The sequence below is a fragment of the Vespa mandarinia genome, chromosome 3 (genome assembly GCF_050613455.1).
Source record: "Vespa mandarinia isolate Hongniang chromosome 3, ASM5061345v1, whole genome shotgun sequence".
Taxonomy (NCBI): domain Eukaryota; kingdom Metazoa; phylum Arthropoda; class Insecta; order Hymenoptera; family Vespidae; genus Vespa; species Vespa mandarinia.
The window spans coordinates 12,775,137-12,788,927 of record NC_140812.1 but is presented as its reverse complement, the minus strand read 5'-3'; the positions used below and the strand labels follow the sequence as shown (position 1 = coordinate 12,788,927).

The 13,791-nt window shown below is 44.9% G+C and overlaps 1 protein-coding gene across 2 annotated transcripts in view; it reads left to right on the top strand.

Annotated features, from left to right (window-relative positions):
• trol (terribly reduced optic lobes) overlaps positions 1-13,791 on the top strand; it is an 84,469-nt gene that overhangs the window by 22,891 nt on the left and 47,787 nt on the right. For both annotated transcript variants that reach the window (XM_085655862.1, XM_035885669.2), the window contains exons 8-10: positions 222-380; positions 974-1,240; positions 1,795-1,911. In XM_085655862.1, coding sequence (XP_085511988.1) covers positions 222-380; positions 974-1,240; positions 1,795-1,911 — 543 coding nt within the window. The remainder of the gene's footprint in view (positions 1-221; positions 381-973; positions 1,241-1,794; positions 1,912-13,791) is intronic.

Here is a 13,791-nt window from a genome sequence, read left to right as displayed (position 1 = left end):
AGAGAGAGAGAGAAAGCACGTTATGATAACGTCAAGAATGTTACATCATGCACCGCGGATGCACATAGAGTATCGTAGTTGGTATTGCGCATAAGATTTCTTTATCGCCGCTTTTTAAAGTTCCTCCTTTTATTACTTTCTTTTTTTCTTTCTTTTCTTTTCTTAATTTTTGACTACCACGACGGCAATGGCATTGCGTTCCAATGATCACCAATGAGCAGGAATGGAAAACGTATTACCGGAATGCGATCAATCGAGCGAATTAACATGTAGAAACGGTGCATGCGTGCCATTAGATTCGCGCTGCGACGGCACGGACCAATGCGAGGATGGATCCGACGAGGTCGATTGTCACTCTACGTTACGGCCGACTACGACGCGTAAGTATTATGTCTCTATCGTCATAAGGGCCGTCAGGAAGGAAGAGATGCGCTTCGTATCGAACCTCCGGCCCTTCTATAATCTTGTGCATTTGCTATTTCTACAGCTTTTCCTCTTTTTGAGTTAACGCTTTATTTTCTATCCGAGCATTGGATAACTTACTCGATGGGTAAATAAAATCCTATTTGAACGTATTATAACTCATTCGCCCAACTGATTCTCCTAACTGCGCATCATTAATATTAATCGAAGACAAATGGCTTTTAATATTTTTTCCATGCCGAGCTCTCGCTCTTGGTTGCGTCGCGTGCCTCTTTCTCAATAAATCGCGCCGAAGAAAAAGGCCAATAGTTTATATATACATGCATATGTATATATATATATATATATATATATATATATATATACACATATATGCACATATGCACGCCGTTGGGAAAGTCGCGAAAGAGAGGAAGAGGCCACGCGAAGGAACCAGGACGAGAATCTGTCCGCCAAACTCGCTGAATGCAGAATTGTCGAATCTTTGCGTTTCGCGCGAGTATGTATGTATGTATATACATATGTCATATCGCGATATGACACGCGATAGACGTTAGCGAGAGCGAAGAAGAGAGATGGCTTTTGCCAACGGAGGCAACCAGCGAGGGCGAGGAGCCGACCGACACAGGGGAGGAGGACCTGAAAGAAGCCAAAGGAGAGGAAGAGGATTCGACCTTGAGGGCAGCTTCGAACAAATGTCGCGCCGACGACGTGGTCCGCTGTCAGGATGGAAGTCGTTATATTTGTTCCGTACAGCGATGCGACGGCGTGCCGGATTGCGAGGACGGGGCCGATGAAGTAGGATGTCCGCATTCAGGTATAACCAGCGGACCCTTTTAATCGTCCAAACGAGCCGCGATATTATCTCTTCTACGCGTAACTCTAGCTTCATAGCTACGGAAGGATCGAGAAAAAAACCTGGCATCGCCGCCAGGTACGAGGAAGGGACGTGTCCTATACGAAATATATAGTTATTTCTTGGCCAGTCCCGTGTGAATAATTCGCGATGCGCGTTAAAAATCAAACGTTAATATCGAGATCTTTCGTTGAATTTCAACACACAATGATTTGATATATTTTAACCGTTTGGACGATTCGTCGTCTCCTTGTAATTATTCTCGACGAAAATGACGCTTCGAAAATGTTATATACCCTGTACATATGTATATGATTTTTGCTAAACATTTATGCATGTTTATATTGCAAAATGGTAGAAAAAAAAAAAAAAAAAAAAAAAAAACATTCTTTTCGCGATATGCATCACCGATATGCAGCCGCATACACCTATATGTGTGGCGAACAAGTTTTAAAAAGCACCGGTTTAAACGATTCTTCGACGTTATTAAAAAAAGTCTTTGTGCGGTCTCGCAGGCTGCAAGTTTGGCGAATTCGCTTGCGACGTGCGAAGGTGCATCCTGGAATCTCAACGTTGCAACTTCGTCGAGGATTGTCAAGACGGAAGCGACGAGCACAATTGCAATTATCCCGGTGAGTATCGAACGTTTTCTTATATAGTTTCCTTTGCAGAAAACTGGTTTACCGTAGGGCCGTGAGAGAGGGAGCGAGGGAGAGAAAAACATGAACGGTAAGAGGAATTTATCCTCCGATCGAGGAGGTTATCTACGGTCGGTCGAAGAGAGTCGTAGGTCGTAGAAGAGAATAAAGGAAGCTGCATTATCGACGGTAACATCGATCGATAAAGAGCGAGGGAATATCGTATCTATCTCGGTAGGACGAATCGAACGTAAAGTTGTTCTCGGGGGGGGGGGGGGGAGTAGTAGTAAGAGATTGTAAAGTTTGAGAAAATAAATGTCGAGGAAAGTTTATTAAAAAGTTTGCTCTGATTCGTAGAGACACACGCGTCTTCTTGTCGTTTTAGTGTCGAAAGACACAGACTTTTCTCCCCTTTTGATAAAAATAGGGTCAGGTGGAAGGTGCGGAACTACGAGCGAGTCGTCGACGACGACGACGACGACGACGACGACGACGACGAGCAAGCAAGCAGGACGTACCTACTGAATATTCAAAAACTCGAGAGCTTTTTCCCTGCTCCTATTTCACGAGCACAACGCAGTCTCGTGCACTCTCCCTTCCTTTCGTTCCGTACTCGTTCTCTCTCGTCGTCTCGTCAACAACGCGGAAAGGAGAACGGCCAATCTGCCAGAGTCGCGCTTACACGTCCTCCCCGCGTCCGCCTTTCTCTCAAAGCGAACGTCGATTAATTCGATTTACTTAACGAACGATGAAATGCTCAAAAAAGTTCTCTTATTTTTTCTCATTTGTCTTCTCGAGAATCCGAAGGAGAAAACGAGGAAAGAAACGATCGCGATAAGAATAGATGTATATTTACCGTTGTCGGTCTTAAACCTCTCTTCTTCTCGTTTGCTCGCGTCGTGTCCGCTCGCTGGAGACGGAAGACGGAAAAATAGAAAAGAGTGAAACGATTTCATATAAATAACCGGAGACACGCAGTGTCGTCGTCGGTCTAAGCAAGAGGTCGTTTTACTCGAGTAATCGCGATATGCATGCTTAATCAATATTCAAGTATTCACCAGACTGAGGAGGATTTTCCTCCCTGTTCTACCCTCTTTTCTCTTTCTCTCTCTCTCCTTTGCTCCCCCTTCTTTCTTTCCCCCTTCATCTTTGATAGGTAGGAATTCGCTAAACTACTTTCGTGTCGTCTCGCTTCTTTCGTCTTGCAATATGCCAGTGCGGACAATTATGAGTCGTTGCGGGAAGCTAAGGTAACTGGGACCACGACAAAATGAAGAGAGACAAGGCTGGAACGAGAGTAAAGGCTGGAAGAGAGAGAGAGAGAGAGAGAGGATCGTTGGGGTTATCGCACGCTAGGCACCACCACGACAAACGTCAGTACCCGCCCCTTCGAACATTATTCAGATGCGTCCTTCGACTCTGTAAGCGCTTTAGGTACTCACGTTTCTATGTATTTTACCTTTTCTATCCTCCTCGACGTGCTTATTAGTGATAAACGTAGCGTATCTTTTCTCGAATCGTCACCTAAATAAAGTAAAATAGATTGGTACGATTTCAATCGAATTTCGCGATCGTCCAAATAGACGCAAGGCGATAATAATCTCTAAGATGCATCGAGTTTGTTTTCCGATCAAATAGATAGTGATGATAGAAACGTTGCCATATGCTTGTTGAAAATTTACCGAGAATAGATATTGCGTAGCGCGTAGAGAGGTGGTGTCTTGTAATGGCCCCTAATACTAGGCCCTGGTAGTAGCTAAAACTATTTTGAGCTCGGGGACTCGATCGTTTCGTTCGAGGACGGTGTCCTTTGTCCTATGGAAAACGACGTTCTCCGAATCCTGGAGACTGCGTCGCCTGATAGGAACGATCTTCGATGCCCCGTAAACGCTTCTTACCGAGGAGCGTATATATTCTCCGAATACACACACACACACACACACATATATGTATATATATATATATATATAAATATATCGATCTCAAGTAGAAAATATATTGTATGATTACGTTGAAAAAAACATTTGTCAAGTAGTACGATATTGAATGATATTGTGCAACGTCGGTAAATAAATACGTTTCGTCCCTTTGCTCGTTATTTACGCGTTATTTCATTCGACAAAGAGTAACACGGCCGTCGGATGCTTTTAATCCGGAGCTTTTCCCTTTGTTTTTCAAAATATTATGCTATTTCCATTATCGTCGATGGGCGGACGAGCGCGAAAGAAATAAGTTTGCCTTTATCGTCGTTCGATATGTATTACAACGAGCATGAAATATTCCAAGCTAGGAATGATTTCAAAGAGCTCGAGTTTTCGAGTTTTCTCTTTTGTAAAAGCGTTCTTTAACCTTGCGTTTGTTCCTCGCGTCAGAGGACACGGGATCTAAAGTAAATAAACGAAGGGTAAATATCGACGTGCGACGTCGGCTCAAGATTTCGTAACGATAAGGCTCTCCTATATTATAGCGTAATCGTTGTCTCGTTGCGAGCCTTCGCTCGCATCCAGTCTCGCGTGAACGTTTCGATCACGATCACGATCGCATCTCTTTTCGACACGAAGACGACGGAGTCGATTCGACGACAAAGTCGAACCGACCGACTACGGTTTGCGTTGACATTGTAATCAAATAAAATCAAAAGGTCTAAACCAGCGATCTTTTCCTTTAAACGCGCTACGCCATTGAAATCGATTGGATTCTAAGAAAAGTTATTTTTTCGTCGGAACTAATCATCTCTTAATCGTCTATCCGTTGGAGACTACATAAATCAGCTCCCCCCGGTTCTCCCCGATTATATTGCGTTTCTCTGGGCGCATTAATAGGACCGAATAAAAAAGAGAGTATGTTTACATTCGACGTCGGCCACCCTCAAAGGATCATATTTCATCGAAGCGTTTAATGGTATTCGCTCACGCACGAGTACGTTCTATCTCCTGCCGACTCGCTTCCCGTCGAGGGTTTTCAACATAAAAATTTGCTTTCCGAGTACGATTTTCGTTGTCGTCGAAGCAAGTAAACGACGAGGAAGGAAGGAAGGAAGGAAGGGTGAGAGAGGAGAAAAGCAGGTCATTTTAGGTATCGCTCGTCCGCGCGCCGGCAAAATTCATTTTTGGTTGGTCGCTCCGAGAGGGAGAATTAAACGCGTATCGCGCTGGCAAGGGGGATATGGCGGGGGGGGGGGGGCGCAGGGAAAGGTCGGAAAACGGCGGATTGGTAGGCGTTACCCTCGGTAGCGAGAGCTCGTAACGAAGGCGACGAGGAGGGGGAACCTTCGGTTATTTCGCTCTCGGTACTTCTCGCAAGTTGAAGCAATTCGGTGCCTTTTTTGTAATTTACGGCGATAATCGCGGGCACCGGAGTCGTGAGAGAATGACGCGTCTTCGTGTAACCGAGCAGGTTTAATCGGTTCCCGAGAGATGCCCGCTGCGAATTTCGAAAAGCTTTCGTCGAAAATGCGTTTACGTGGAAGACGATAAGTAAATAGCGAATAGATCGCCGCGGACGTGGCTACGCACACTCGTCTCGACGAATACTTATTTACCGCGCTCGTATAACGTTTGTTAAATTCGCTCGTCCGCGCGAGTGAATGGGGATGGTGGCAAATGGATGGCGATGGTTGTTGAGCGGCCAGAGAAAGAGAGAGAACGTCAGCCGCGAGGGACTCGGCAGACAGTTGAACGAGTCCATTAGTATGAAAATGTGATATAAGATAGCTTTGAATAAACATGCAACCTTTCCTTGCCGGCTCCTTCCTCTGGATTCTCTCTCGGCCGACGCGAACGACGTACTTGCGATTACTTCTCTTTTCCCCCTTTTCCTCGTTTCTTTCGGTCCGTTTCGCCCTTTACTCGGTGCCTCGGTCGGTCAAAGTCCGACTCCGCCGTCCCCCGTGTAGTGTGAACCTCGAACCGACAGCCCGGCAAACTTATTTTATTTAAACTTGTGTAATTCGGAATGCGAATACCATTCGCACGCTTTTAAAAGCGTGCAAATCGAAGTAACGTATTTTCGATGACGTACCGGAGAATCGAAGGACTTTTCTCCCTCGGTCTTTGACCTTTCCCATCCATCCATCCATCTATTCATCCCTCCCTCCCGCCCCTTTTCCTTGTCTTTTTCCGACGAAATAGTTGGATTATTTTTGCGCTAACGGATCGATCGGAAAGTGGAGATAGGTATAAGTGGGTCAACGGAGGATAGGACGTTGAACTAACCGCGACGTTTGTTAGTTAAATACCACGGAATACCATTAGAAACGAACGTTTCGTCGTTATCCTTCTTCCAAACCGGCTTTCCTTGAGCGAGATATCGATTTATCGTATACGTTTGCAATGACGGTCTATGCGAACTTGCGCGTCCTCCGCGCGATTCGTCTTTTCGTCTTTCACATATACGCGTGTGACAACAAGTCACGTATCCTCGGGACTTTTGGTCTCTACGGATCCGGAAAGATTTCAACCGAGCCCGCAATGAACCCGTTTGCCGAATCGTTCCAGCGGGGACCAATCAGCGACTCCTTACGTCCTTACGAACGATCGCGCTCGTTAAACGAAAGAAAGAAGAGGAGTAGAACGTCCAGCTCCTCGTAAGGATTCTATACGATTATTCTATAGCGACGATGGATAATCGTTTTCCAACGATAATCTTGTATTTTACGGGAAAATTTATCGTAAGCGATGATAGAGAACGGCGAAGTTGGTCGAAGCGTCAGCGAGATCAGTCGAGTCTGGCCGAGGTTCGCCGAGGCCGTGCGAAGGGAGGAAGCGCGCCAAAGGGACGCGCAAAGGCGCGTTGGGTGCGCTCGGTGGTAGGCGCGCGTGCTGCTGTCCTACCTGCGAGACCACCCACGCTTTCCTCCTCTGACAGTCATTCGTTCGAAACAACGCGGTTCGGTTGCTTCTTGCGCTCTTATCTCTCGATCGCGTTGCGATTTATTCAATAGAAAATATATACTAGGACATAGTAAAAAGCGATCCTTCGTCTCGGTACTTATTTATTCGTTGTCAGAAATGTCAGAATTGCCTTCGAGCGTTTTCCTCTTTTTCTCTTCTTTTCTTTTCTTAACTATCAGAACAGAAATCCTAGAATCTAGTTTTAAAGCATTTCTCGCGTTCCGTAAAGCAAAAGTGATCGTCCGTAGTTACTTATGCGTAATCGCATTCTACGATGAACCTAATCACGTACCGCGCGTTGCGCTACTCTTTTCCCTTTCATTCCGCGTGGTTCTCGTAAAAGAGAGATGGATCCGACCTAAGCGCGCGCTCTCTCTCTCTCTCTCTCTCTCTCTTCCCTTTATGGATTTTCGCAAGAGACCGTGTCGTCTCGTGCGCATTGAAAGATTTTTTAAAAGTAGAGAAAGGGATGCGCGCGGGTCGATTATCGAAAAAAATAGAGCGAGTTAGAGAGACGGGCGAAGGAGCTATATCGGATTAATTTAGTCTTGGATAATTAGCGGTTAAATAGATGTCGAAGGGAAAAAAGCGTTTCATCGGCGGGTATTATCTCGCATGGCGTTTCTACCATGCCGTGTACCACCGAGTTAATCGCGGGAGAAGATCGGCGCGAGGGGCGCGGAGGGAGGTTGGGGCAGGCGGGAGCGGAAAAAGGAGATCCAAAGTAGCTTAGTGCCTCCCACGCTTGGCATCGCGCGCGTTGACAGAAGAGGTGGGGTGTGCCGTAGACAATGTCGGCCGCGTTCGTTCAGTTCATGCCGAGGAGGAGAGTAGCAGTTTGCCAGTCTGTCAGGTTCGGCCAACGCGGCAGCTACGTCCTTTTTCTCGCTTCGTTTGGCGATCCGAGTCGTCTCGATTTCTATCCCTGGTATTATCCCGGTTTGCTCTTCAAATCTATCCTATCGATTGCGTAGAGCTCGCTCGTTCATATTCGATTTCTCGAGTCGGAGGCTCGATCGCGAGGCACGCCACTTTTTTCTTCCTCGAAGCGTATAAGCCGATAAGTCCCTTTTCTCTCTCTCTCTCTCTCTCTCTCTCTCTCTCTCTCTCTCGTTCCTTTTCCAGAGCGAAGACGAGCTCCAACGAGAAAATGGGACCGAAAATGAAAGAAAGGGGCCGGCGTGTGCGTTAGCGGTGATAAAGAGACCGCCACGATTTTCGTCAAACGCGAGGTGCTGCCATTCAGAAAATAATTAAAAATAATTGAAAACACAACGAGAGAGTACGCGACAAAAAGGGTTGGGGAAGGGGACTGCCCGTTGCTGCGAGGGCGCATTGTATTTTCCCATAGCGCTTGCTATTTCCTCCAGCACCTTTCTCCATCTTTCTTTCCCCTTTCGTTTTCTTTTCCCTTTTCTTTCCCAATGAGCTTCCAACGGCTTTGCTTTCGCACGACTCGCTTTCCGCTCTTCTCTTTTTCTCGTTTTCCTTCCCCTTGCTACCACGAACAAAAACCAAATTGTCGCTCGCTATAGATACGGAAAAGAAAAAGAAACGGAAAAGAAAAGAAAAAAAAACGGGGGACACGGGGGTTTTTGTAGGGATAAAGGAAAAAGTTCAAGAGAAAAGCAAGCATTTGCTCGCGTAAACCAAAGGACGAAGCGAGAGAACGAGCTCGAAAGAAGAAGAGATCAGCCGGAGTAGATTCGAAGGGGTCCGTCGTGACGGGGGAGCGAGAGAGAGAGAGAGAGAGAGAGAGAGAGAGGAGGGAGAGGGTGGGGGCTTCGCGAGAATAGCTCTTCGAGTTGCGATACTGCCGCGGTCCGGTGGTAGTGATGGTAACGGTAGACTAGTACCGTAAGGGAGAGAGAAATATCGTGTACGTCGAGAAATAATTCACGTTGCGGCCCGCGTTAAATATTTCACGCGCTAAACGCTTCGGACGTACGAGCGAGCTTTTTCCTAGAACGAGCGAGCGAGCGAGCGAGAGAGAGAGAGAGAGAGAGAGAAAAGATCCGCTTTCGAAGGTACACCTTGCGGAAAGGTAGTCGATTAAAAAAGCAAGATTAGTCGCGATCGAGCGCGATTACGCTAACGTAACGTAGACGCGCTTGGGATAGACTATATTAACAAGCTGAATTCCAAAAGAGTTTTTATCTTTTTCTTTTTACTCTTCGTAAACGTTTCGTATATCTAAAGCATATCTCTCAAACGATCTCTTTTAGTCGTATCGGGAATTAAAAGGGAATCGTTTCGCGCGAATCGTTTCTCGAAAAAGGACCGTTGATTTGATTTTCTAGAGGCGCTAATCCGCCGCGAATAAAACGTTAGCCGCGATTTTGGAGCGCGGCCGTCAAATGATACGGCGTTCGTCTCGACGACGATCTTGAAAAAGGATATGAGAAGCGAGATGGAACGACCGCCGAGAAGCGTCCTCGTCATCATCCTCCTATTGGCCTTGACGTCTTCGAATCTCGCGGAGGAAGTGAGACAGCCTTACGGAACACGCGGCAGAGGTAAATCTATTTCTATAAAGTTTCATACTCGGATTCACATTCGAGAGAAGAAATCTTTTTTCCTTTCTTTTTCTTTCATGGAAGATGATCCCAAGATACTTCTTTCGAGGAGTAGGACAATTACGCGCGATCTATCCTACGCAGAGCGTGTAGTTATTCGTCTCTTTCGTTGTTCTCTCCTCGAGGTCCCTTGGTATTTCTCGCGTTCGCGAATTCACGCATTAAAATTTAAGCGACCCGGTTTGCAGCTTCCGAGCGCTATTTACGATATATTTTGTTCTCGAGTAACGACGTTTAAAAGGCACACATATCTATCTTTATATAGTTGCGTCTAAATCTCTACGCGAGTAAGCGATAATAACCATTGTCGAGGACTTTTCCTCGACAGGAAGATGTAGGACGCGCTCTTGTTTTTAATACTTTCGACGATTTCGAGTTCGTTACTTGATTTTGCTCGCGTTAAAATTGGTATCGCGAAAAGAATTTGATTAAGAGACAACTCTCGTAGCTGTACGCGTGGGATGCGTGGGAGGAAAAGAATTTGTCGAGCTACTCTTTGTTTCTCGATTATCTTTCGCGTTCCGCGAAAGCACGATAGATATCTGTGCTCTATCGAATTCGACGGCACTTGTTGCACGAGAGAGAGAGAGAGAGAGAGAGAGAGAGAGACAGAGCGCGCGCGAAGGGAAGAGTTGCCAAGAAGAAAGTTTCACAGTTTGAATCCTATTTGTCTTCCCTTTTATTTCGATCGTCGCGTCGGCCTTTGATTCATTCTCAATGCATTGAGAACGTTTAAATCGTATCGAATCGTAATAATCGATTCGATAGACGACCAATTATTTCTCAATATCAGTGAAATTATCATAAATGTTTTTGTTTATTATTAAAATGTACGAAAGGAAAGATATTTTGTTACGTTCGTTTTATCCGCCGAAAAGGAGAAAAGAAAGATCGATAAAGGCGAGGAGTCTATAAAGAAAACAAAAGTGCTTCGCGAATTCAATGACTGGTCGGAAGGAATGTCGCGAGAACATGAAAAATTCATTGTCGCCATGCCAACGACCAACGAACGAACGAATCTCGTAGTCGCGTTACAAACTTCAATTACGGATTCGTAAAGTTAAGAATGAAAGAAAAAATAAAGTTGATTGTTTACGGACCGATGATCGTCCGTCGACCGGCGTTGGCGGGAAGAAGGTTGTTTCTTTAAATTCGCAAATTGCATCGGCGCTCCCCGTTCTCGCGATAATAGATTTTTTCTTTTTTTTCTTTTTTTTTCCCCATGTACTTTCGTTCTCCCTCCATCTCGCGCCGTTCGCTAGCATAGCGCACAACACGCGTAGCATTTAATTGCACGACCTTATGTATTTTCTGAGAGTAAACCACGCGATGTTTTTCCACCGAGAAAATAGGGGATAACGTCAAAGCAGGGTAGGATAGAGAGAGAGAGAGAGAGAGAGAGAGACGGGGATGGGGGCGGTAAAAGCATAAGTCGGATATAGGGTTTGCGCGCGCGCGCCAGAGAGAGAAAGAGAAAGGGGTGGTGCGTGAATATCATTTTGAAAATGAAACAATCGCGCCTTATACGAGGTACGGTGGTCGTATAAAGGGCATGCATTATGTCCCCGGCTCGAGCGGAGGCTGCTGCCCGTTTTATCCACGTCTACTACGGCGAACGTACCGAACTTACTTGGCTATCTATGGAGAGCTCATAGTAAGCTCGACTTTGCGCGACCTCTCTTCCACCTATTTAACATATTATTTTCCACGAGCGGCAGATGCACCGCGTCCACCGAAATTGCCGACTCGTCTTTTCCTTTTCTCTACAACTTTGTCTCCTCTTTACGTATCGCACCAACACGTTTTCTTTTTTCAATCAAGAAAATTTCTTTACCACGATTTTCGTCGTGGCAGCGTGAAAATATGCGCTATATGAAAAAAATCGTTTCCTCCGTCTTTTCTCCTTTCTTATTTTCTCCTCCTCGTCCTTTCCGCGTTCTTCTTCTTTCCTGAACGGCCAAACACTTTTCTAACGACATCATTTTCCTACTTAAAGTTTTCCACGCGATTTGTTGTTTCGTTTTTCACGTGGAACTACTTGTTATTCGCACATTTCAACAAAATATTCGATAATCGGCGGATCCCTCGAACCATACGGATTCTCGTAAACCGTGAAAAAGTTTTTTCTGGGAATTTCGACACAGTTTTATCTATCCTTTCTCGCGAGCCATTCGTTATTCTTTCATAGGGTGAATCCGCTCGGTGGCGAGAGAAGGAAACGATAAAACGTTGCGGCTAGTCGCCCTTTTGTATTTCTCATGAACCGATCGTCGCATCACCGATACATTAATATTTCCTATCGTATGGTTTTAGCTCGCCGCGCATCAAAATACGCGCGCGTGCACACACACACACCTATGTGTGTGCATAGATATATATATATATATATATATAGAGAGAGAGAGAGACGCATTAAGGTTTTACATACGTTCTGGAAAAGATCGAGAGACTGAAGCATTTGCGGGTCTATTCGTCTTGTCAGATATTTAATTTATTTGGAGATATTAAAAATCATGGAGAAAACGAGGAGATAATTATATTCTTCGAACAGAGTACTTATTCCTCCCGATCGTTCGAAACTCGAAAGTAATTTTCGTTCTATCGAAAACAAAGCACCATTCGATGAACGCGTACAAGTTGAGGTTATGGATTGGCAGTTATTTCAACACACAAAACCACGAGTTGAACCGAATCGATTATACTTTTTTAATCGGAACGAAGTACTCGACTCAAAGCGAACGGATCTTCTGAATTTTTAAAGAAACCAACAATACAGAATTCGTAGAACGAAGCAACGTTTGGTTTACGTAGAAATGCTCCTCGTTAGTCTCTCTTTCTCTCTCTCTCTCCTCTCGCTTTTATACCTCAACAACCTTCGAATTTCTGTGAGCTCATATAGGGAGCTAGCAATGATTCCGTAAAAATCAAACGATCTCTCTTTGGGGTCCTAGTTGGGACCTAGCATTTTTTTATTTTTTTCTTTTTTTTTTTTCTTTTTTTTTTTCTAGGTTCTTCACTTTTTTCTTGTTCTCCATTTTTCTCGTTTTACCTTCTTTTGTCTAAAGCGACCATAAACCGAGAAAGTTTGTAGGTCAACCGGCGCGGAGCGAAAACTAGGGGTTTGAAACCCCCGCGGATAATTAACATCGAAAGATCGCTTTTATTAGAGCATAAATTCCTGAAACCTATATTAAAGTGATAAAATGCGGCCAACTCCCACCGGCCGGTTTCTCTCTTCTTCTATTCTTGATAATAATAAGAGAGCAAACAAGGACAAGGCACTCTTTCGAAATAATAAATCGCGCTCGTTCTGTCCCTTTTTCGAACGGAAGACGGACAGAAGGAAAGATTGGAGAACGTAACGGGACATAATATTCCAGTTGAAATATTCGAAATGCTTCGGAGAGAATGAAATTCATCGAAGATTATTCGGAATAATTGATGGGCTAACGATAAGACGAAAAAGTTGGATCTCATGCATATTGCGGCTCGATTAAATCCCATTAAACGATCGAATTATCAGACGGACATTGCGATTAAATGCACTTTTCCTTTTTTTCTTTCTCCACCTTGTTTTCTTTCTTTCTTCCTTCGTTCCTTTCTAAACGGGAAATCTATCATTAAATTCAGGCTCCGCGTAGGCGACGGATAATAAAGGGTAAAACCTGCGACAATGACTTTTCGATCTTACCTTTTCTTCGACGAAGAAGAAGAAGAAGAAATGGAACATTTCAATCGACATCATTTAACTCGGTAGGTAGATTTATCGGAAATTCGCAACTCGAGGACGCGAATGAAAGAGACAACCAAGACGCAATTCGGAGTACAAAGCAGAATTTCTCGGCATTTGTTCAGTTATGGATTAGAAGGCTCGATAGGCGCGAGAAGAATGATCCATCGAGAGGTAGAATGAAAAGAGGTCTTCCATTCGAACCATTCTCCTAGCACCTCTCAAAAACAATTTCTCCTGTTATCCGATTGCGAGAGAAAACGGAATGCCACGGACAGCCAAGAGACGAGAAAGACGGATTACTAATTATTTCAATCTCTGTTGCGCGTTTAAACGAAGCGTCGGTCCCTTCGAGCTTCGAACGAACTCGAACGGTTTTCTCGCTCGTTAATGTTACGAACGAAACTAAACGAAACGAAACGAAGGATAGATAGACTAGCCGATAAGAGCAACGTCTTTCTCTTCCTCTAAATTGCTTATTGGAACTTTCCTTGTCTGCTGGTCGCCCTCTTCGCTCTCGGGGGGAGCTTTTTCTTCTCCAAATCCGCTTTTTATTCGATTTTCAACATAGCAAAGCCCTTTAACGGGTCTTTCACGAGCCTTATTAACTCTTCTGCTCGAACGAGAACCGATCGTCGTTCCTCCCTCTTTTACTCTACTCGTCGCGTATAGCTTC